This window comes from Natrix helvetica (assembly GCF_964273705.1).
Source record: "Natrix helvetica genome assembly, contig: HAP1_SCAFFOLD_265, whole genome shotgun sequence".
Classification (NCBI taxonomy): Eukaryota; Metazoa; Chordata; class Lepidosauria; order Squamata; family Natricidae; genus Natrix; species Natrix helvetica.
Genome location: NW_028113512.1, coordinates 1,996 through 24,144, shown reverse-complemented (window position 1 = coordinate 24,144; position 22,149 = coordinate 1,996). Strand labels below are relative to the sequence as shown.

General features: G+C 39.5%; 1 protein-coding gene across 1 annotated transcript; it reads right to left on the bottom strand.

The window, feature by feature from the left end:
• Positions 1 to 6,216: 6,216 nt before the first annotated feature.
• Positions 6,217 to 18,702, bottom strand: LOC309382360 (CD82 antigen-like). Its single transcript, XM_081971868.1, has 4 exons — positions 18,576 to 18,702; positions 12,132 to 12,320; positions 10,810 to 10,893; positions 6,217 to 8,235 (listed from the first exon to the last, which is right to left on the bottom strand). Exons 1-4 carry the CDS (start codon positions 18,669 to 18,671, stop codon positions 8,158 to 8,160), a joined length of 447 nt encoding a protein of 148 aa, XP_081827994.1. The 5' UTR covers positions 18,672 to 18,702; the 3' UTR covers positions 6,217 to 8,157.
• Positions 18,703 to 22,149: the final 3,447 nt, after the last annotated feature.

Genomic DNA, 22,149 nt, shown 5'->3' with positions numbered 1-22,149 from the left:
AGTATTTTAAGGCAGGGACTATATTTTAAAAAGAAAAGACTTCCCTAAAAAGTACCGTATTTTTTTTGTTCCATAAAACACACTTCCATAAAACACACTTTTTTGTCCTTCAAAAGTGGGTGTAAATGTCTGTGCGTCTTATGGAGTGCATATTGCCGAACCCCCGCCAACCAACTGCCCCCACAATTCGATCATCTGCGTGCCCCATTTTCGGCCTTCATGCACCTCATTTTCTGCCTCTGTGCGGGACGCCAGTCGCCGCCGCCTATCTCCACTTCCGCCATTGACCCAGCAAACAGTGGCAGGGGTGATAGGTGGCAGCGGCAACAGCCTGGAACAGCTGATTGGCGGTATTCTGGGAGGCCAATCCAACTGCCAATAGGTGACCGGCAGCCAGTGGCAGTGAGCGGTGGCAATATCCAGGGAACGCTGGTGAACTTGTCGCTCAGTTGACCAGTGGTTGGCGCAATGGAGCAGTGCCCTGATAAGCCACGGGCTGGGACTGGGAGGCAGAGGCAGATTTTTTTGTTTTCTTGTTTTCCTCCCCAAAACAAAACAAAAATGCAAAGGTGCATCTTATGGTCCAGAGCGTCTTATGGAGCAAAAATGCAATAATTCCCAAATAAGTTTAGCATACTTTAAAAAACAGGATATCCAGGAAATCAACACAATATCCCAGTTGCACCTGTTTGCCACACCCACTAAAGCTCCCATCTCTTTCCTAAAACCGTTACATTTGATTTTCAGGCACCAAATCAGTGTCCTTACCTGCATCACACAGAACAAGCAGATGATGAAAAGCTGTCAACATTGGAAATAGCTTAGACCTTTCCAGCATCTGCAGTTTATGGTATTTGCATACCATATTTCTTTTATTTCAACTAAAAAAATAAAGAATGAGTAAAATCCCAAATAGCACATAATAGTATCATTTTCCAAGTTTCATTGTGAGGCTTGCCAGTTCTCACAATGCATTTTTCCTGAAAAGAATGGAGAATCCTGTACGGCATCTGCTCAAAAAGATAAGCCTGAATTTGAGATTGAACGTCCCTGCCAAAGGAAGGAGAGGGGGAAAAAACTAATCTGCTTCTTTCAATATATTGTTGCAAAATCTATGAAGACCCCTCTCATTTTCAAAGTTAATCTTTAGACAAAGTGGCTTTCTTTTCAGATAAAATCCAGATTTCTTCAGAGAAGACCTTCAGTTATAGAGTCTGGGAATGACCCCTGCTGGCAAAAAATGAAATGTGCAATGGATAAACAGGAAGAAGAGGGGATGAGAAAAACTGAGGGCTGAATGGTGCCAAGTAATGAAGTCCTTGACTGAAGGCCACCGTTGTTTGCTGTGGTCCTCAGCATTTGTCCTTTTCCTGTTTTGTCTGTTCTCTGGCCTTTGTACATCTGCTGTTTCCTTCCCCAGGATGCATATGGGTTCCTAATCCTAAAAGAGAATACTAGAGAGGTGCTCCAGGATATAACCTCATTCAAATGCAGCTGTTGTCAAAAGCTTAGACATTGGAGGTAGCATTCTTCTTCATACCTTCATATTTCCTATCTGAAGTTGCCCTGATTTGGTTAATCGGGATTATTCAAGAGAGTTGTGAGCATGCTTTAAAAAAAAAACATACTATTGTCTCACACAGGTCACTGTTGTGGGAATAGAAGAGTTATGTATTTCGAGCCTGCTGACACCACTGGAGGAATTTATATCTTATTACTTTGAACCCACAAGTAGGCCAAGATAGCTCTACTTTTTCTGTGAAAATTGCTACTCATGAAACAGTTAGGAGTTCTGCCAAACGTTGTTTTGTTGCTGTTTACAGCTTTATTATTTTTCTGTATTGTGCTTGATTTATTTTGTGTACCAGCTGGAGCCTTTGGAGGGAGGGAGTTTATAAATCTTACAAATAAATAGGGAATGAATGCCTTCTAAGACATGCTGGATCAGTAACAAAGAGGTTTAATTTTCTTTCTTGTGTTTCCGTAGCCATGATCTATCATTCAAAGTGATGGATTCTATTCAATCACTTGTTAAATAAATAATACGGTATTGAGCTGAGCTTATACCCTGCTTTTCTTTTATTTCAAGTCCAACTTCCAGCAGTTCCAACTGCTGACATGTTTGAGTCTTAATTGCTTAAAGGGCCTGTGGCGAATTAAAATATATTTGTTTCCTTATTTTTTCCCTGCTGAGTCTCTATGAAGGACTTCAGAACATGCAAGTAGTACCAGCACTCCCATTTGTAACATTTGAAAGCAGCTGTGCCTTCTTTCCGGAGATCATGTAAGTGTTGTACACGTAAGTATAGGGTCTCCTGCTCAAGCAAGGGGTTGAACTAGAAGACTCCAAGGCCTCTTTTATTATTCAATGTTCTATGATCCCAGAAAAGGCTGCGATTGCATTTGGATATTAAAGTAAGTCTGTGTACTCCAAAGCAGATTCTGGAGCATAAATAACAAACAACCAGAGAATGAGGAATTAACTTTAAATAAACCAAAGCTTTAATCAAAGTATTTCTTAGCATTGCTTGTGGACCACCACTTATCTGATCATGTAACCATCTTACATGGACACTTACACATAAGCTATTTCCGCTGACCAAGCTCCCAATACCAGTACTTGGATTGGTGGTGTTGAGGCATCCTACTTTTGCAGATGAGGCACCAGTTGGATTTATGTCACTCCTTCAACCCAACATTAAGGAGCAATGCAGAACAGTCCTGCTTTGCAGAGTTATTGGCCAACAGCATTTTAACTAAGCCTGTTATCAGATCTCAGGCCATGTGTTCTGTTCATAGTTTAGTGTCTCATGTGAACAAAGAAAATTGAGTTGAGAAAACCAGGATGATAAATTAGGAATATAATATCATGTTAACGTGCTCTCTTAATTGTATGAGAAGGAAAAGCGACTATGCGGCAAGTAAATCCAATTTTGAACTTTTAAAGAAAAGACAATGTAATGCCAGCTATTTGGCTAAGTTACTGTCTTCCTGCTCCCACTGTAAAGATGGAAACAAATATTTTGTTAGATACTTGCTCTAACTACAGTGGTTTCCACCAAGGGGTTAAACAGAGGTTTAATCCTATTGGTCGAAGGGTCTGACAGCTCCCTGTAAAAGGGCTGCTGTCACGACTCAACCTTAGCTGGATTGTTTTCATTTGTTGTACTTAATAAAGAGCTGTTGTTACCGTTAAGCCTGTGTGTGCCTATCCATTACCCAATCTAACATATTTCTATTGCTTTCTCAATAGTTTCATGGAAACTTTCAATATGTTCACCTTGTTTATTGCTGAGTAAATGAATGTTAGTAATTTTTCCTTTGTCTTCCTGCTGAAGCTCATCTTTAAGGAATTTAAGCTTATATTAATTAGAGCCAAAGGAGAAATCATTCCAAAGACCATCAAAAACTAGGCAGTTAAAATAGATCCTATTCCTCAGCCAACATGAAGCAGAAAGAAAAGCTGAAATAAAGTTTATACATAAACATTTCCCTGCAAAGAATAACAATTGCCACCACCACTAGTTTTAGAAGTGGTTGAAATGGAAGAATTTACTAATGTCTAGGTCTGAGAAGCATATTATTTGTGCAATGTGGTGTTAATGTTGCACTAGAGATGGATACTGTTGGGAAGAGATGAGCTTTTGGCACATATTGTAACTCCTAAATCAGCACCAATTCTCATGTTGTCTAGTTGTTAGAGATTAGTGCATATCAAGAGCTGATTCTTACGGCTAACTGTGGAAGACATCAATTGGAGTTAATACAGCCGAAAACTACATGGTTTGTGTAGTTTTGGTGGCATTCTCATGTAATTAGGAGATTCTTATGACGGATGAGAAAATGAAATGACTCCCAGGTTTTTTTTTTGGGGGGGGGAAATGAAATGACACCCAGTTGTTTGCTACAGCTAAATTGAAGAGATTTTATTCTATCTGAAAATGCAGATTCCAGTTCAAAAATTAAACAGAGAAACATTAATTTGGAAGAAAATTACAATGATCGTATGTCTTTTATTATAAAGGACGGTATTTCAGAACGTTGTCCTTTAGATTTAATTATTTTTGTTGTTTTTAGAATAGAATAACAGAGTTGGAAGGGACCTTAGAGGTCTTCTAGTCCAACCTGTTGGGTGTATATAATTATATTCTTTATCGTTTGTATAGTGTTTTAACTGCATTTTGATTAAACAACACACACTGAAAATCAGCTGGCCGGGAGGCACACGGACCTGTGAGGTGGAGTCAGCAGGGATGACAGCTAACATGCCAGCAGAGAGGCATCCGCTTGCCACCATAGGTTCGCCATCAGTCCTATGCTATTTGTTTTTGCTTCTATAAACAATGTTGAGCAATGTTCACCTCACCAACTGAAATCCAAAGCAATTTTTACTTTCCATGTACCCTTCACCCAGACAGCTTCACTCTTACAAAGTTGCATGTTGAATCCAGGCCTTGAGAGTAACCTTAACCAAGTCCCGTCCTTTATGTAGGGTTATGCAGCATCCCCAAACAATGGTCATTAAAATTCTCCTTGAATACCTCAGTTGTCTCAATTTTGGTGATATGCACCTTTACGTATTATTAAATATGCATAATTTAAATGTGAATTCTACATTTTTACTTCTATATTTCACTCATTATTCCATATTTTTACTCATTTTTTTTAATTTAAAAGGAAACTGTTTAGATAATTCATCGTGGCACTTAAACAGAAACTCTGTAAAATTAAAAAAAGGATTAGTCTAAATTCTGGGGCAATTTATTTCTCGATTTGGGAGAAGTAACTTCTTGTAAAGAATTAAACAAGGAATTATGAACACAGAAAAAATATAAGCTGAGCATGGTCTAAATTTAAGAATTCTGAATATTCTCCGGGCAATACATAAAGCTGTCCAAAACATTATATTCCTGGGACTAAGAATAGCTGCAGTTCACTTCATCATTTTTTAAAATTAATATAGCATCAGCACCCTCTAGTGGACTTCAATTTTAGAAGCTTGGCAAAAAATAATAAAGAAAATGTTAGCTAAATGTCTATGGAGATTCTCAGTCATCCAGGTCATGGTTGTTCCAAAGATGCTTTTGCAAGAGGCAAACTAGACTTTCTGGTTTTTCTTTGAAGGCATTTCGCTTCTCATCCAAGAAGCTTCTTCAGCTCTGAAGCAAAACGTCTTCAAAGAAAAACTAGAAATTCCAGTTGCCTCTTGCAAAAGCACCTTTGGGATAAAATGTTAGCTAGTTATCAAAACCTTTTTTCTTTTCTTTTAATTGTGATTCTACCCTATGAGATATATTATATCACATTTTCTTTGAGAAGTGTATTTCTGAACTCATCTAGACCAGAGGTGGGTTCCTACCAGTTCGGTAGAACCGGTAGTGGAAACTGGGTGACTGGGTCTCCAAACTGATAGGCTTGCCACGTCCCTGAACCAGTTCCCCAGTTGCCGTGACATCTTTTTTTTACCTTTCTTATATGCATGAGCAGATCTATTTATAGGCAACTGTGCGTGCGCGAGCGAGCGAAAGGAGCACGCACGTGCAAAATCACACACCGAACTGGCAATAATGCCGGCCAAACCCCATCCCTGATCTAGACCAGGGATCAGCAACCCGCGGCTCTAGAGCCACATGTGGCTCTTTCATCCCTCTGCTGCGGCTCCCTGTTGCCAGTCGGCACCACAATTTTGAGAGGAGCTTCCGGTTAGTGGGGGAGGGGGAAGCAGGGTGCTCCAGGAAGAGACTCTATGGCAAGGGGCAGGTTTTCTGGTAAGCTCCACAATTGATAGGGTTTTCAGTTAGGACAGGTAGAGGGAAAAGGACATTGTGCTAGGAAGAGACTCTGGTGGGGAAACCGGACTTCTGGTTGGCTCCAGAATTGAACAGGGGGCTTCAGGTTAGGACCATTGTGGCTCTTTGAGTGTTTAAGGTTGCCGACCCCTGATCTAGACCATCAGAAGTCTCTTTTCTTTCTTCTTATTTAGCATAAGTAGGTTAGGACTACATAGAGTAGGGAGGTCCTACACATAAAAGAATATTGGGGGAAAGTCATTGTTTGAAACAGGCTGCTAAAACTTATTGTGGCCAGTCCAGTTCTTATTGCTCAACAAACGCTCATCAATATAAGTATCCCTGCTGAGCGCAGCACATCCCTATTTGCATCATTGGCCTCCTAAACAAAGGTAGGTTGACGCTACAAGAATGAAAGTAGAAATGCTTTGTCATTTTTTTAAGCAAATGTTTTATTATTGAAATACCCGCCCGTTATTTGTTAAATCTGTACATGCATTTGTTTCATTTGGAAGTGGTTTTTTTTTTTAAAAAAAATAATAATAATCCAAAATGACTCCAGCGTTCTTCTGTTCGGAGCTGAATCCAAGACAACAAGAACCATCGCATAAACGCCCTACGAATGAAGTTTATCAAATGAAGCATGAAGTGATGCATACACAGCCTAGCGTTACAATCCATTCAAAAATGAAATGGCAACTGATGGATGGCGGCAGTAGAACCAACCTGGACCATTATTTCAAATAAAATGACTGTTTGCTAGAATGTAAAATGTGAAATTATTCAAATGGTGGACTCTGAATCTGTCTGACTGCACGAAAACTAGCAAAATCACCCCTTGTTATAGTTAAGAAATTATAATATTTGTAAGGTAGGAAAGCATGGGAATGCAGGTACTCTTAACTAGATTTGGTCTCTAAATTATCTCAGACCCATTTCATTCTCCCTCAATAGACAAAGATCAAGTTTCCTGTTTGCAAAAACTACCTTCTGTGCTGTGAGATGATGGAACGAAGCATTCATGCTTTGATCTATACATTAATAATTGTTAATGTAAGGAACATGTAGTTCTGGTCATGTTAGCTTTTCCTGGTTGCCTTCTTTGGCACACCTCAAATAGAAGCTCTCCACGCAAAACCAAGAACCATGGTGTCAGGAGAGAATCTAATGATACTGTGACCACAATCTGGTCTTTCTTTTTCACAGTTTTATGTACTAGCAGCCTTTCCTTAATCTGGAAAGGAGAGATTTCTCTTACAAAACTGGGCTGTTTCCTTGCATTCACTTTAGAATGTAGATGCTCGCATGGCTTTTGAATAGAGAAGCATCTCTCAGTAAAAATATCAACAGTACGTTCTTCACAGTGACTTCTGCAATGTGGGTTCTGGTGGCAACTACAGTGACTCCAAGGTCACATGATTTCCAACTAGAGAAGCAAGAAGAGCTATGTACTTTCCTTGGTACATATAAACTAAAGGCCAGAAAAAGTGTTCCCTGCCACTACTGGCATGAAGAATAGTCAATTTTGTATAAGTTCACCATAACAAAGAGAAGACAAAATTACAGAAGATTCATAATAATGTGAGTGGAAATATATATATAGTCTCCATCACCACCTCAAATAAAGTTGGCAAACCAGGAGTAGATGTCAGAGAGCCAGGACAGGCTCATCCTTGGAGGTGCGGTCACTAAAATGACTCCAATGTAATGGACTCCCAAAGGGAGGAGTATGGCAGAAATGAGAAAAAAAAGATATTAGATTTTCCATATCATACATTCCTGTTCAAAAGGTAAATGGTGGTATTTTAAGCTTGGTGCCTTACAGTCCGATTCTTGATCTGGCTGGTGTCAATTCAATAGATCAGAGGAACTGAAGCTAAAAAAGATAGAGGCATCCGATTATTTAGAGGAGAGCCGTTCCTCTCTCTACAGTGCGTTTTTCTAAAAGCATGTGATTAAAAAAAATATCAAACCACGACAGCTAAAGCCCCCTCCCTCCCAAACGTCCTCGATGAACAGTATAAGGATTATGTACATATAGAAAACAGCTGCAACAACTGGAATATGGGGATACTCTTAAGCTTAGTCACAAATGACAAATGTGGATAAAAGGAAGGGAGGAAGAGGTGCTGGCAATAAAGGTGCAGGGTATCTCACAAGGAGAAGAGGATTTAAATGGCCTGGTTCATAAAAGAACAGTCAAGATATTAAAAGGAGGCTGCCCAAGTCCCTCAAATAATTCGTCAATACCGCACAACCTAATTGAACTGTAGCAACTTGGCAGAGTTGTATCCAGAGGGATGAGAGTCTGGATTTAAGAAAGGGGGGTTTCGTGTGTTCTGGGGCAGCTCTCAAGACCAGCAGTCTCTCAGTACTTCGGCACTTTGGTGTAGTCTTCAGTGTGAATGTTCTTGCAGAGACAGATAGAGAGCACCATTCCCAGCAACTGCAAGAGAAAAAAAGGAAGGAAGAATGAAAAGGCTGGTCCTTTCCCAAAAAGAAATTAGGAATCCCTGGACAGGATTTAGCTTTTCGGCGATTGTTCAAATTTAGACCAAACACATTCCTATAATGACACGTAAGACTAACCAAAGTGTGTTTTCAGGTTTTAGCAATAGCACTTAGACTAGTGCTTTTACAGCCCTCTCTAAGCAGTTTACAGAGTCGGCATACTGCTCCCAACAATCTGGGTCCTCATTTTACAACCTTTACCAACAGGATGGAAGACTAAGGTCAAGCCTGAACCAGTGAGAATCGAACTGCCAAACTGCTGGCAATCAGCAGAAGTAGCCTGCAGTACTGCATTCTAACCACTGCACCACCACATGTTTTATCTCAACACCCTTTACAGTGGTGAAATTCAAAAAAAATAAATTACTACCAGTTTTGTGGGCAGAGCTTGGTGGGCATGGCAGTGGAAGGATATTGCAAAATCTCCAGCCAGCCAGAGGTGGTATTTGTCAGTTCTCTGAACTACTCAAAATTTCTGCTACCAGTTCTCCAGAACCTGCCAGAACCTGCTGAATTTCACCCCTGACCCTTTACCTTCTCCGTCTTCTTGGTCCTCCTCCTCCACCTGTCAAAACAGCAATTATAAGCTCCTCCAGAGAGGGAGCTATATTTTGCTAGCATTACTGTGAAAAGCACTTTCATTCATGGATGCGTTTTGCTATAGTTAGTTCTTGCTTACTGTCGATCATTGGGACAGGGAACTCCATTGGTAAGCGATGCACTCATAATGTGGGGCACTACATGACTGCACCAATTTATGATGATAGTCCCAGTAGTCTCCATTGCTGTTGTTAAGCGAATCCTATGAGGTTGCAGCATTCCACAGTCACATAATTGCCATCTGCAATCTCCTGCCAGATTCCCCATTGACTTTGCTTGTTGGAAGCTGGCACAAAATGTGATCACAGGACCACAGGATAGTGCAACATTTTAATTGCGTGCAGGTTGCTGAGCACACAAATAGTGACCACATGATCATCGGATGCTGCAATGAACACAACGATAAGGACTCCTCCTAAGTACCCTTTGTTTAGCATAATTGTAACTTTGAACAGACACTCAATGAGGGGACCGCTCCATTTAGTATCACATGTTTAATAAAATGTTCCAAATAAAAATGTAAGAAGCAGTTAATGAACCATATTCAGCCTGCTGTGACCAATATAGTCGATTTGTCATCATACTGAAATATGTCAGGACAAAAAAGCAACGTCAGCAGATAGGAATTCATACATAATGAAAATGGAAATCAGAAACTTGCTGAGCTGAAGTAAATCTCAATCATGGGAGAGAGAACGAATTGAGAGATTATTACAAAAAAGATGTAGAATTGTAGAGGGAGCAAATAACCAGATCTCCTCAGATATTTGGGTCTTTTGGTATGGATCTATTTATATCTGGTTCATGGTATCTCCTCCAGATGCATTCTCTCTCATTTCCACTTTTGCGTCTTTGTTTTCAATCACAAAAAAATATTGCTAATGTGAATAAATTGAAGCTGGCGGGAAAACGTTTAATCAAAGCTATCCTCTTTAAAAGACTTCAATCATCAGGTAGATGTAGATTATTAAAAAAAAGTACTTTTAGCCAAGATATAATAAAAAATAGGAATAGAAAGACCATAGAATTCATACTTTTTGGGAAATGGATTATGGAGAATATATTTAAGTACATTTTTCACTTGCATATCACTTCTGGATTTTGTGCCTATGATGAAAAAAAATGAAACTTTGACTTTTGTTTTATCGATCAGAAAGATTTGTCATTATAGAAATATACTAATGTGTAAAAGGAAAAACTTGAGGCTGGAGTGTTTTTATCTTGTTCTGTACTAAGAAAGAGTCAGAAGTCAACACTTTTTTTTTCTTTTTTTTCCTTTGTACCTCTCACCTTCTTTTCCCCTTTCTTTTTTCCTTCCCCTAATTTCCTATTTCTATTTTTTCTTTGTATTTTATACAATATATTAAATAAATAAATTTAATAAATAAATAATTAGGAAAAATGATTAACTTCCACTAAGTACTAAGTATTCCAAAGAGTATAGGCCAAAGAGCCGATGTACTGTGCCTACAGAGAATACTGTGCTTTGTTTGTAATTATAAACAGCCACTAACAAAAAAGGGAAGCGGTGGCTCAGTGGCTAAGACACTGAGCTTGTTGATCAGAAAGGTCGGCAGTTCAGCGGTTCGAATCCCTAACGCCGCATAACAGACTGAGCTCCCGTTACTGGTCCCAGTTTCTGCCAACCTAGCAGTTCGAAAGCATTAAAAATGCAAGTAGAAAAATAGGGACCACCTTTAGTGGGAAGGTAACAGCATTCCATGCAGCTTCAGTGTTTAGTCATGCCGGCCACATGACCACGGAGACATCTTCGGACAGTGCTGGCTGTTCAGCTTTGAAACAGAGATGAGCACCTCCCCCGAGAGTCAGGACTAGCACATACGTGCGAAGGGAACCTTTACCTTTAACAAAAAAGCTTTTTCCAGAAGGCAGGAAAATGAACACTTACCTCAATGACCGCAACTCCTGTGCACACTCCAAGGATGATGCCAAGGTTGTCTTGCAACCAATTCTGCACACCTTTCATACATCCCTGGAAAATATGTACCACATCTGATTTACCAAGGTTTTAAGATTATTATGGATAATAATTGTCCAAAGCAGGACAATGTTATTGAGCTAGAACCTGAGTACTTTTGAAATCTTTTCTATTTATAATGACTATTTTGGATAAGTCGAAAAGAAATTAGAAAGATATTATTTTCTCTTTAGTCCATATACGTATGTACGGATGTAGCCGGAATTTGCATGTCCCCACGGATTGGTTCGCCAAGCCGCGGAAAATTTAAACTGCCGTCATTGGCCGGTAGGCTTGCTGACCTGAATAAATGAAGAGCTCCAGCAGCCTGCTGGCAGATCACATTGCAACAAACAGGGAAATAAAGTGCTGGACGTTTTGTGAGCCTGCCGTCTCTTCCTTACCTGTGGCCATCTAACAGTCCAGGATTCTCTATGTCTGACAAAGAGGGATTTCCCCCCCCCCCCAGGATATTTTATTTCCTTACTGCTGGCTTGTGACCCAATTAGAGTCCTAAGGGAAGTTGGACACTGAATTTGAACTATATCCAACAGAAATACATCTGCACTAGAAGAAAAAGTGGCACTTATATATTCCAAGTGAAAAACTAAATTTTTGAGCCAATAAAGTAAACTTAAGAACTGCATATTATAAAAACCTATTCCAGGATTTTGTCACCAAAAGCTATTATTAGGACCACAAATTATACTGCCAAGATAACATCAACACCAAGACTTTTGCTTTGGAGTATATACAATACTATGTCTGTGAACGTAGCATTTGTTCCAATGGATGCATTTCTTTGAAATCAAAACTGTGTATGGATAAATAATTGGCTAAATAAATGACCAATAAGACAGGAGAGATTGAGGCAAATAAAGTGGCTCTCAAAACTGCCTCAAAGAATTAAAATGAACAATAAAAAGGCAGCCAAAATATATTCTCAGAATGACGGGGGGAAATGGGCAGTCTGTAATCATGTCAAGGAGATGTCCACGGTTGCATTCACATACCTCTTTCCAACACTTTCCCTTCCCACTAGGAAGACAACTGAGATCAACTCAAAAGTCATTAAAACGAATGCAAGATTTTATATTCTCCTCCCAAAAACCTTTCAGACCAAATGTCAAACAAAATAAGAGTGAAGGGAAGAAGAGAAAGCAGGTAAACAAAAGCTGCTCACATTTTTTCCCCCTCTCTTCTTTTAAAATCAAAAGATCTCTGGTCAGAACTTCCCCAAATGAGACACTTACCTGCTTGCTAACTGGCCAGTCATCCATTGTTGTAGAGTTGGCAGTAATATCCAGGGAGCAGAAACCCTCTTTAGGCGGCACATTAAAGGAGTCATTGAAGCAAGAGCAAGGATAGTGTGTCTGGTTTTTTTCTTGAAGAATTGTGTTGTTTTTCCAAGTTTCTGGCCCAGTCCAACCACAGCAATGCAGCTATGTTTAAAGGAAAACATCACCTTGTTACTTCCTGTTCAGTGTCACAGGGCCACTATTTTTAATCAAAGCAAAAAATTATAATGAAATATGGGGGGATTTTATAAAATCAGTGTTGGTGGAAGGCAAAGGGAATAAACCTACCCCAAAATATATTTTGTTTTGGAGGGGATAAGCGTTAAGTCCTCAAAGCTACATCGAAGATCCAGGAGTGTGCCTTCCAGGAAGCGCCTCCCATTGGCTGGGTTGTGACAGCCACTTGGCAGGAGAACGCATCCTTGCCATTGGTCTGCCTGTCTGACAGCTGCTATATAAAGAGCTGTCAGACAGAGAGTTCCCTGTCACTGGTTCTGAGTTGCTTCACTTGTTAGCTGTTAGCGTAAATAAAGGTTGTTTTACTTCACAACCTGCCTGGTTTCTGTTCCTACCCACAGAACTAGCTGGTTCTCAGAATAGAGCAATAAGGGCACAAATGGAATATATTGTATATCTTTTAGTTGTTAAAGATGAAGAAATATTAGGGGGGGAGTGTCTCCGGGGGGGTGTTGGCGGGTGCACTGTAATATTAGTTGTTTTTCTTTTGTCTTTCTTTTTTTTTGTATTTAGATGTATATGTACTATGTTTGTATTATTTGCATTTTAAAAAATAATAATATTTTTTTTTAAAAAAGTGTCACGGGCCATTTTGTCACCTATTGAAACGACTCTAACTAGACTAATAAAAGTTTCTTGTTTCATTTCTCAGTTGTCGTGCTTAGCGGGGGGGGAGGGAGATTTGTGGAATGTAGAATGTTTTGTTTCAGAGTGTCAGACTATAACACTGATAAGGCTTCTGAAAGCTGAAGCTGACCCAGCGTATCCTAGCAACGGCAAGAGGGGAGTACTAAGAGGCTCATTACCTCTTGGTTGGCTAACATGACCTGGGACAAAAGGGATGGGGGTGGTTGCCAGTATCTATCTTTTTATTATGCCAGAGTTGGCTTGACTTTTGAACCTGCCGATTTGATGTACCCAATAAACAAGGTCTTTGAAAAAACAACAGCCTCAAAGTCTTGAACTAATTGGGAGCATTCGAGTCAAGACACATTGAGAGGATTCTTCTTCGGCTTCCCTCTTTTGCTAACTATTACATTTTCTTTAGTGGAACTATCTCACTTCATAACATTCTATAAGTAGCTTACAATTATTTTTTTAAAAAAAACACCAGCAAAAATTGCATGGACTGTGTTCTATTTTGAGAACATGTGAGGGGTGCAAGAACTGAGGTGAGACAGAGCGAAGTAAAAGCTAACCGTTTATTCTAACCAAGTGCTAATAGTACAACAGCTCAGGCAACAACTGCCTGCCTGTCTGACAGCTCCCTTTTATACTCAGCTGTCAGACAGAGCAACCAATCAGATTGGAGCTAGGCTCCTGCTAAGGGAGCAGACTGGAGTGAGAACTTAGAACACAAAAGACTTGTCCATGTAGTTGCCAAGAGTCAAAACGGACAAGCAAATCAAACCACACCTTTACCATAATATAGCAAAACTCACTTCCTTTACAATCTAAGATAGTAAAACTCAAGCAGCAGATGCCATGTTAATTGATTCTATAAATAAGATGAAATTACTAATTTTGTGAGTTTGGAATACATTTTAAGGAGAAAAAAATTAGTAGCAAGTCTTGTTTAAGCAGAATCATCCTCTTCATCCCTTAGTCACATTAAAGGCAAAATATATCCAAAGTTAATATTTGCAGGATTCCTACATTTACACTGCTGTGTCAAATGCACCTCTATTAATTCTAGATAATTCATTTCACAATTAACACAATTGTGTACACAATTAACAAAATGCCAACAAAATGTCCCTCTTTTAGAGATTTAAAATAATTCTACTTGCCACACTAGAAAAATAAGCAGGAGTGGGTTGATTTCCTCCCCCCCTTTGGGTAACTTTGGGAGTTACTTTATGTCTTTTGGGCAGCTGTATGAATTTATTTATGTATGAAATTATAAGATTTATAAATCTTATAATTTTCACTGTTAGGTGTGAGATGGGTAGCATATATTGTAGACATTATTGCAATTTTTATTATTAGAAATGAACAGATCTTTCATATGAAAACATCTCCCAATATATGAAACCACTTCACCTGTCTGGAAATGTGAGAAGTTCGTTGTGATAGAACTATGTCACTACTTTCAGAAAGGTGCTATTAATAAGAACTACATGGACACCTCAAGGGCTTCTTTGGAAATGGCTTAAAGATCAACTGACAGGGCCACTGACTGAGAAGCTGCCTCCATATAAGGTCTGTTGAGAATTATATGACCAAAATGGCATTACAGTACAATGAAGCTGGATGCAACATTTCCAGCACCCTATTTGCTTGAGAGTTTCCTCTATCCAATTTCAAATGGAGGGTAACAATTGTAAAACCCAACTTAGCCACCCAAAAAATAGATGCTTCATAAAGTTGTATATTCGTCTACTTCCACAGTGTCATCTGTTAGGTCTCACTCAATGGTATTCTGGAACAGCAGGTAGTTAGATTTCATTCTGCTTGAAGATCTCCAGATTCAATGCAATGCCCTGAATTGCTAGTTCTTTGAAAGTGTTTGAAGAAATATGTTGCAGAGGAACTTCCCAGTCTCACTCATAAAGACCAGCTTGAGGTTTATTTCCTTAGCATGAAAAAGGCCAATTGTTAAGAATAGCCAGTCACCAAAAGATGGAGCTCTTCTACTATTCTCTCTTCTTAGCTTGTGGTTGAAATAGGATTATATAAACAGTTGGCAAGACTTTTCATTTGTGAAGAAAGACCAAGTAGGCCTTAATTATATAATATACTGTACTGTATGCAAATAAGAGCCGGTTTGCTGTTGGGAATAGAATATATAAATAGAAACCTGCTGAAAATGGTAATAGTAATCTATGCAATAGCTACAATACTGTGAGAAGAAATTATAACTTTTGGACCAACTGAGAGTTTACTTAGTCCTAAGTAGCTAAAATGAATTTCATTATTTCATTTCTGGTTTACAAAGACCATAACTGATATTCTGTTTTGACTTGGAGATAGTCTACAGGTTTATGATTTATGATAAAACATATTAGTCTGTGAACTAATAGCTTCAATTAAAATATCCTCAATTAGTTTAGGAAGAAAACCAAACTCAAATTTCTCCCATATTGAATGAATGCAATATAATCTCTAAGATAGAGAATCTGAGTGGATAAAGAACGTATTAAGCACCAATTAAGTCCAATTAACCTGACTGTATTGGTATAAAAGAGATTTTAAGCTATGGATTGTATGCCTAGTTACATGCTCTCTCTACCCCTTATCCCCTGCCATGTCTACTAGAAGAGGCAGCAGGCCTGGAAAAGACTACAAATTTGCAAAAAGTCAAATCATGCTCTGCATAGAATAATGCTACCAATTTGGAGGTTGCTTCTGATGTAGGGTAAACAACTTCTCTTATCCAAGGAAAACCACTGACTACATTTAATAAAAGTCTTTAGTTGTGCTTAGGTTTGTTAAAAAGTCCAAACAAGTTCTGCACCACATGTTAATACAGTTTTATTTGACTAAAGAGAAATTGTATATGTGCTTTTTAATTCTCAGAGGAAGGAATGGAACCGCATTTACTCAAATGTACGAAACAGTTTTCCTATTAGAAGACATTCTGATCAGCAGAAAAAGGTAACACCTAAGGGAAATGCATCAATTCCGGCGTAAAGATTGAATAAAGCCTTAAAAGCCAACTAATCTATCTTCTTGGACTTTGAAAAAGCAGGATAAAGTAGAAAGAGCATTAATGCTTTTGAACTTTGGTTTTGGAGAAGACTCCTGAGAATACTATAGCAAAGAAGAAGAAAAAAGCCAAAAAACAAATGCATCATAGAATAAATCAATCCAGAACTCTTATTCAGAGCTCCAATGATCTGGGTCAAATACATTGAGCACTTTATGCAAAAGACTATAGTTCTTTTGAAAAACCTACAGTATAATGCTAGGAACGGAAGGATAGCAAAAAAGAGAATGGCCAATAATAAGGTGGATAGACTCAGTTACAGCAACGATGAATGCACCATTGGAAAACCTGAAGGACTAGATTAGGAACAGACCACGTATGATTATTAAAAGACAACACCAACTTGATGGAAAATAATCCAGCTCTTTATTTATCTATATCAGTGATGGCAAACCTATGGCACGCGTGCCACAAGTGGCATGCGGAGCCATTTGTCAGGGCACGCGAGGCGCTGCCCTGTCAGCTGGCCAGCACGCATGCGTGCGCTGGCCAGCTGAGTTCACCTTTTTAAAAGCTATTTTTCGCCTTCCCCAGGCTCCAGAGGCTTTATAGGAGCCTGGGGAGGGCGAAAAGAGCCTCCCCCCCGGAGGCTTCAGGGACCGTCCCTGAAGCCTTCGGAACGCTTAAAACCACCCTCCGAGCAAACCGGAAATGACTTCCGGTTTGCTCGGAGGGTGGTTTTAAGCGTTCCGAAGGCTTCAGGGACCGTCCGAGGCTTCCCTGATGCCTTTGGAGCGCTTAAAACCAGGGTGGGTGGTTTTAAGCGTTCCGAAGGCTTCAGCGACGTTCCCTGAAGCCTCCGGTGGGTCAGGGGAGGCTCTTTTCGCCCTCCCCAGGCTCCTATAAAGCCCCTGGAGCCTGGGGAGGGCGAAAAAAGCATGTAAAATGGGGGGTTGCGCGTTGTGCGCACATGCGCACTGGGGGGGGTTGCGCGTTGCATTATGGGTGCGGCACGCCCGCACTCAACCCCCCTGCGCTCCCCCCACTTGTGGCACGCGAGCCAAAAAAGGTTCGCCATCACTGATCTACAAATATATACTACAAATATCTGGACCAAGTCAATACAACTGATAACCTCTTAGAGCTAACAAGCCCCAGTCTTATTTTTTGTGGCTTCTTACCAACCAGATGCTGTGATAAACTGAAACTATATTAAATGGCACCAAAGGCTACATACAGGGGAAATGATGTTTAGGCTGGTTGGGTAAGAATGACAAGAGTACAGAGATGATTGCTGTCAAGAGCCATCAGTAGTAGGCAGATTATGGTGGCCAGCAGTATCAACCTTAACAATGTATACAAATTATGAATGATTCAGGAGCCCTGGTTTACGTGAAGTCTACAAATAAAAATATGAAATAAATCATGTCTGAATTTATATGAAAACTGTCTGTGGACCTTGAATGACAACAAGTTTTCACATATGGAACTCGCTAGTAAATGCGGTCACAGTGTTGAAAATGTATATAAATACACTGCCACGATGCAGCTTTGCACCCTGTAGTAATTGAACACGTGGACAATTCTGGCATGCTTCATTTTTCTGTGGTAACACCCCAAAGTAGATCTCATGTACAGAACATGCCAAACTTTACATCTGGCAAAGTAGATATTGCATAATTATTCACACATGTCAATGGATCCATATTCTCCACACATGTTCAACTTGAGTTGGACTAGGACTGAAGAGATTCAGGTTCAAGTCTCTGCTCAAGTAAAAAACTCAGTGATCTCATCTCTCCGTCTAAGTCACTGAATAAAATACAAAGAGGAAATTATGGATAGTGTCTTGAGCTTCTAAAGCAGTGTTTTTCAAACTTGACCTCCTTAAGATATGTAGATTTCAATTCCATGCATCTTAAATTCCCCAAGTTGAAGACCATGTTCTGGGAGTTGAGGTTCATATATCTTAAAGAGGTCAAGTTTGAAAAACACTGTTTTAGAGCAGTGTTTTCCAACCTTGGCGACTTTAAGTCCTGTGGACTTCAACTCCCAGAATTCCCCAGCCAGCATAGCTGGCTGGGGAATTCTAGGAGTTGAAGTCCACAGGACTTAAAGTCCCCAGGTTGGGAAACACTGCTTTAGAGAAAAGATAGGTTGGGATTGAAGTGACTGATTGAATAACTTCCTTGGAGATACAGTAGAACTCCATATCATGAGCACTGTTTGGTGGAAAGATAAGAGGAAAACAAAAAGACTGTATATTAATGATATGACCCACTATATGAAAGCAACTTGTTCCTCATATATTGTATAGAACTTGTGTTTGGCTCATAAGGCTCTCTACCCATGTACTTCTGCCTGTAACCAATCGTCAAACATCAATATGAATGTATGATTAAATTAGATGAAGTTCACTGTTGATGTTACTATTCTCATTCAAGAAAAAGCTTACCATATGTATTATTGACAATAACACTAACAGTCTCATTAACTCTTACATGGCAACTTACTTGTAACTGGACATAGTCCCAAGCATTTTCAAGGGTCCTATTGGTTTCATCATAAGGATTATAATTCTGGACAAGTTCGCTAACAATCCCAGACATTTCCGCTTCAAGCTAGTAAAAATAATACAAAATATAATTAAGCACTGGTCTTGTGATCCCATCTTACATTTGAAGATATATAAATTACTTGAACTTTATTCCATAATAAGGGAACCTTTTCCTTTTTTGATGTAGCCCCAGATGTGTCTTCCAGCATGTCCTGCAAGTAAGAACTGGAGAGAGGGAAAGAGAAAGAGGAACAACAACAGTACATTTTTTCTCCATCAACAAAAAGAAATGAAGGGTCAGAACATTTCACTCAATGCTTAAGGATTATGCTTTATTTAAAATGAACCTGTTTTCCCAAAGAGCAATGATTATAATCCATCCAGAGAATTCCTTTCAACTCCTCACATGGCAGCTCTTTCTTACACAAACAGGGCATGGGTAGTCTAGTGAAGAGAAGGACCAAGAGAGACATGATAGCAGTGTTCCAATATTTGAGGAACCACGACAGAGAGGAAGGGGTCAAGCTATTTTCCAAGGCACCTGAAGGCCAGACAAGGAATAATGGATGGAAACTGAACAAGGAGAGATTCAACCTGGAAATAACGAGAAATTTTCTGACAGGCAACCAATGGAACAGCTTGCCTTCAGAGGTTGTGGGAGCTTTATCATTGGAAGCTTTCAAGAAGAGACTGGACTGCCATCTGTCAAAAACAGTATAGGGTTTGCTTGGATGGGGGTTAGACTAGATGACCTACAAGGTCCCTTCCAACTCTGTTAATCTGTTAATCTATACAGATTAACACACATGAATGCGTGCACAAGTGCACGCATGCACGCACACACACACACACAGCCTTAGACACCTAGGTCTGCTATCATGCTGGCTGTTCTTGGAATCTGCTGGATCACCCTATTTTTCAGGACTTCAGAGAGATGCCACCTTTTGTGGGAGAATGGTAGAGCCAGGGTAAAGGTAAAGATGTCACCCTTAAGGTGCCTTAGGGATATTTTTTTCTGAAACAATAGATGATCTTACATGGCTTTGAAAAAAATCATAGTGACATGATCCTCTAGGACAGTGTTTCTCAACTTTGGTGACTTTAAGTCTTGTGGACTTCAACTCCCAGAATTCCCTAGCCAGCTGGCTGGGGGATTCTGGGAGTTGAAGTCCACAGGACTTAAAAGTCGCCAAGGTTGGGAAACACTGCTCTAGGAAGTCAAATACAGAAAATAGGCCTAAAGTTTGTTTGGTTGTTTGTATCCCACCTTGGCTATTTTTTATAAATATGCTATTTCTTCCTCCTATTTTCCCCACAACAACAACCTCAAAGAGAGTGTCTGAAGTCATCCAGCTGGCTTTCATGGCTAAGGCAGGATTTATAAAAGGTTCCAAAAGGAAAAGGCACAGTGGCTACAATCAATGTCTAAATCAGGGGTGTCCAAACTTGGCAACTTTAAGACTTGTAGACTTCAACTCCCAGAATTCCCCAGTCAGCTCTGCTGGCTGGGGGATTCTGGGAGTTGAAATCCACAAGTCTTAAAGTTGCCAAGTTTGGACACCCCTGGTCTAAATTGTAATGATGTAATTGTTAGCTATTCTATTAGTATCTTTCAGAACAAGCATGAATATCAGTCTGTTGGTACTGAGCAGTAAACTCACAGGGTTCATATTGTGGCAATTAGACAATATGGAAGCCACAGAGTAAAGAAAGAAACACAAGCAAACAAGTTCTTGCAAAACAGAGTTGCTGCAAGATATTGTCAACTACTTCATATTTGTAAAGAAGGCAGCCATCTGCCCTTTTTTGTTTTTAGGACACATGTCTGAGCAAACGGCAAAAACCTCCTGCTGTGTGAGCCCAGCAAGTGTCAAGTCAGCAAAATGCAAACTCATCCCTTGAGCTATGAATGGCACAAGTGTCTGGGTTACTATCTGCCAACTGCAAAGACGATGACAGACAGGAACAGTAAAATGTTTCACAATTTCCTCTTAGTGAAACTGGAAATTACCACAAAGGTTAAAAGTTTCCATTAAAAATTAACTTTCTTGGGTTCAAGGCAAACTGCATTTCACGCTTTCAATTTTTACTTTGTCTACTAGCGTCAAAAACTAAGGTATACCTGATTCTACACTGAAGAATGGAAAAGGAATGCAATTTATAGTTACTTGAATATTGTGCAAGTTTTTTTTAAAAAAATTATATTGCACCATGTTAAAGATAGAGGGACTTATTGTTATTGATCAATGTAGAATTTGTCCTTTTTCAATTTGCTATAATAATGGACATGATAAGAAATGCAAATGTTCCTGTCCAGTAGAGACATAGGAAAATTAACAATATTAACATAAACTCAGGACTATTTGCTTTTTGAAAATGCATTAATGTTAGACACTATGGGCACCAAATGGCAGAATTTCTTTTCTTTCCTTTTTCATTTACTGCATTGCTTTTATTTTCCTTTCACGATAAAGTGTTGGGAAGTTTACAATTCTCATTTTCAGGATGACTTGCAAATGTTGGTTTTCTACTGCCATATGACAATGTTAAGGCAACCTACGAGAATCTTGCATAAATTAATCCTGAAAAATATTTTCTGAGGAACATGGAAAGCTACCCACAGATTTATCTTTTCCTCTAATGCTGGCCTGAGGCCTAATGCTGAGCAGGGACAGAGGGATGAATATGCAGGAAGCATTGCAATATCAGTCTGTGATACCTTCAATCTACATTAAATGGAGCTTCCATCAGCAATTTTAACAAATGGAAATAATTTGCACAAACTGAGTACCGGCTAGAGAACTACAGTATATGACTGAATCTGGGTTCGAAGAGCAGCATAATGGTGCAAATTACATAAATGGGTCTTTAAGCAACTTGGAGAAAACTTAATTCAAAGTTAGTTTAAAGATTAATAGGAATCCACCAATGAATCTTATAATTCATTAGATCTAAATTCTAAACACACTCATGAAGTTTTAAAGCAAGCATTGTAGAGGGGGAAAGTGCCTCTACGACTCTGAATGAAAATGAAGAAACAATATATGGAATTTAGCAAACTCCTCCAGTCTAAATGCAGAAATATGGAATATGACTCAACCCAGTGTAAGAGAGGACAGATGGCTGCTTTCCTACCCAGCAGTCACATTATAGTTGAAACTTAATCTACTTTCATAATCCAGAATACTGGAAAGAAGAACAGAGTCTGGTATTCTGAACCAGTCCTGCCAACAGAATCTCCATTCAGTTTCCTCAGAGGTTTCCCCACAATAGGCAAAAGAAGAAGAAAAACAAGGCTTTATCTATCCCTGTTATTAAAGCAAGGCTGAAGAAACACATTGTAGCCTTCCATCTTTACTGCACATATCTACTGCCACATGGAGCTTCCATCTTTACTGCACAGATGCTAAAACCAAAACCTTGATGTGTGTGTGAATGTGGGGGGGAGGGGGGGAGGGGGGGAATGAGTGATAGAAGCAATTACACTCAGTACTGCCAGGAACAAATTTGTGCAAAACCTCCCAGATTCC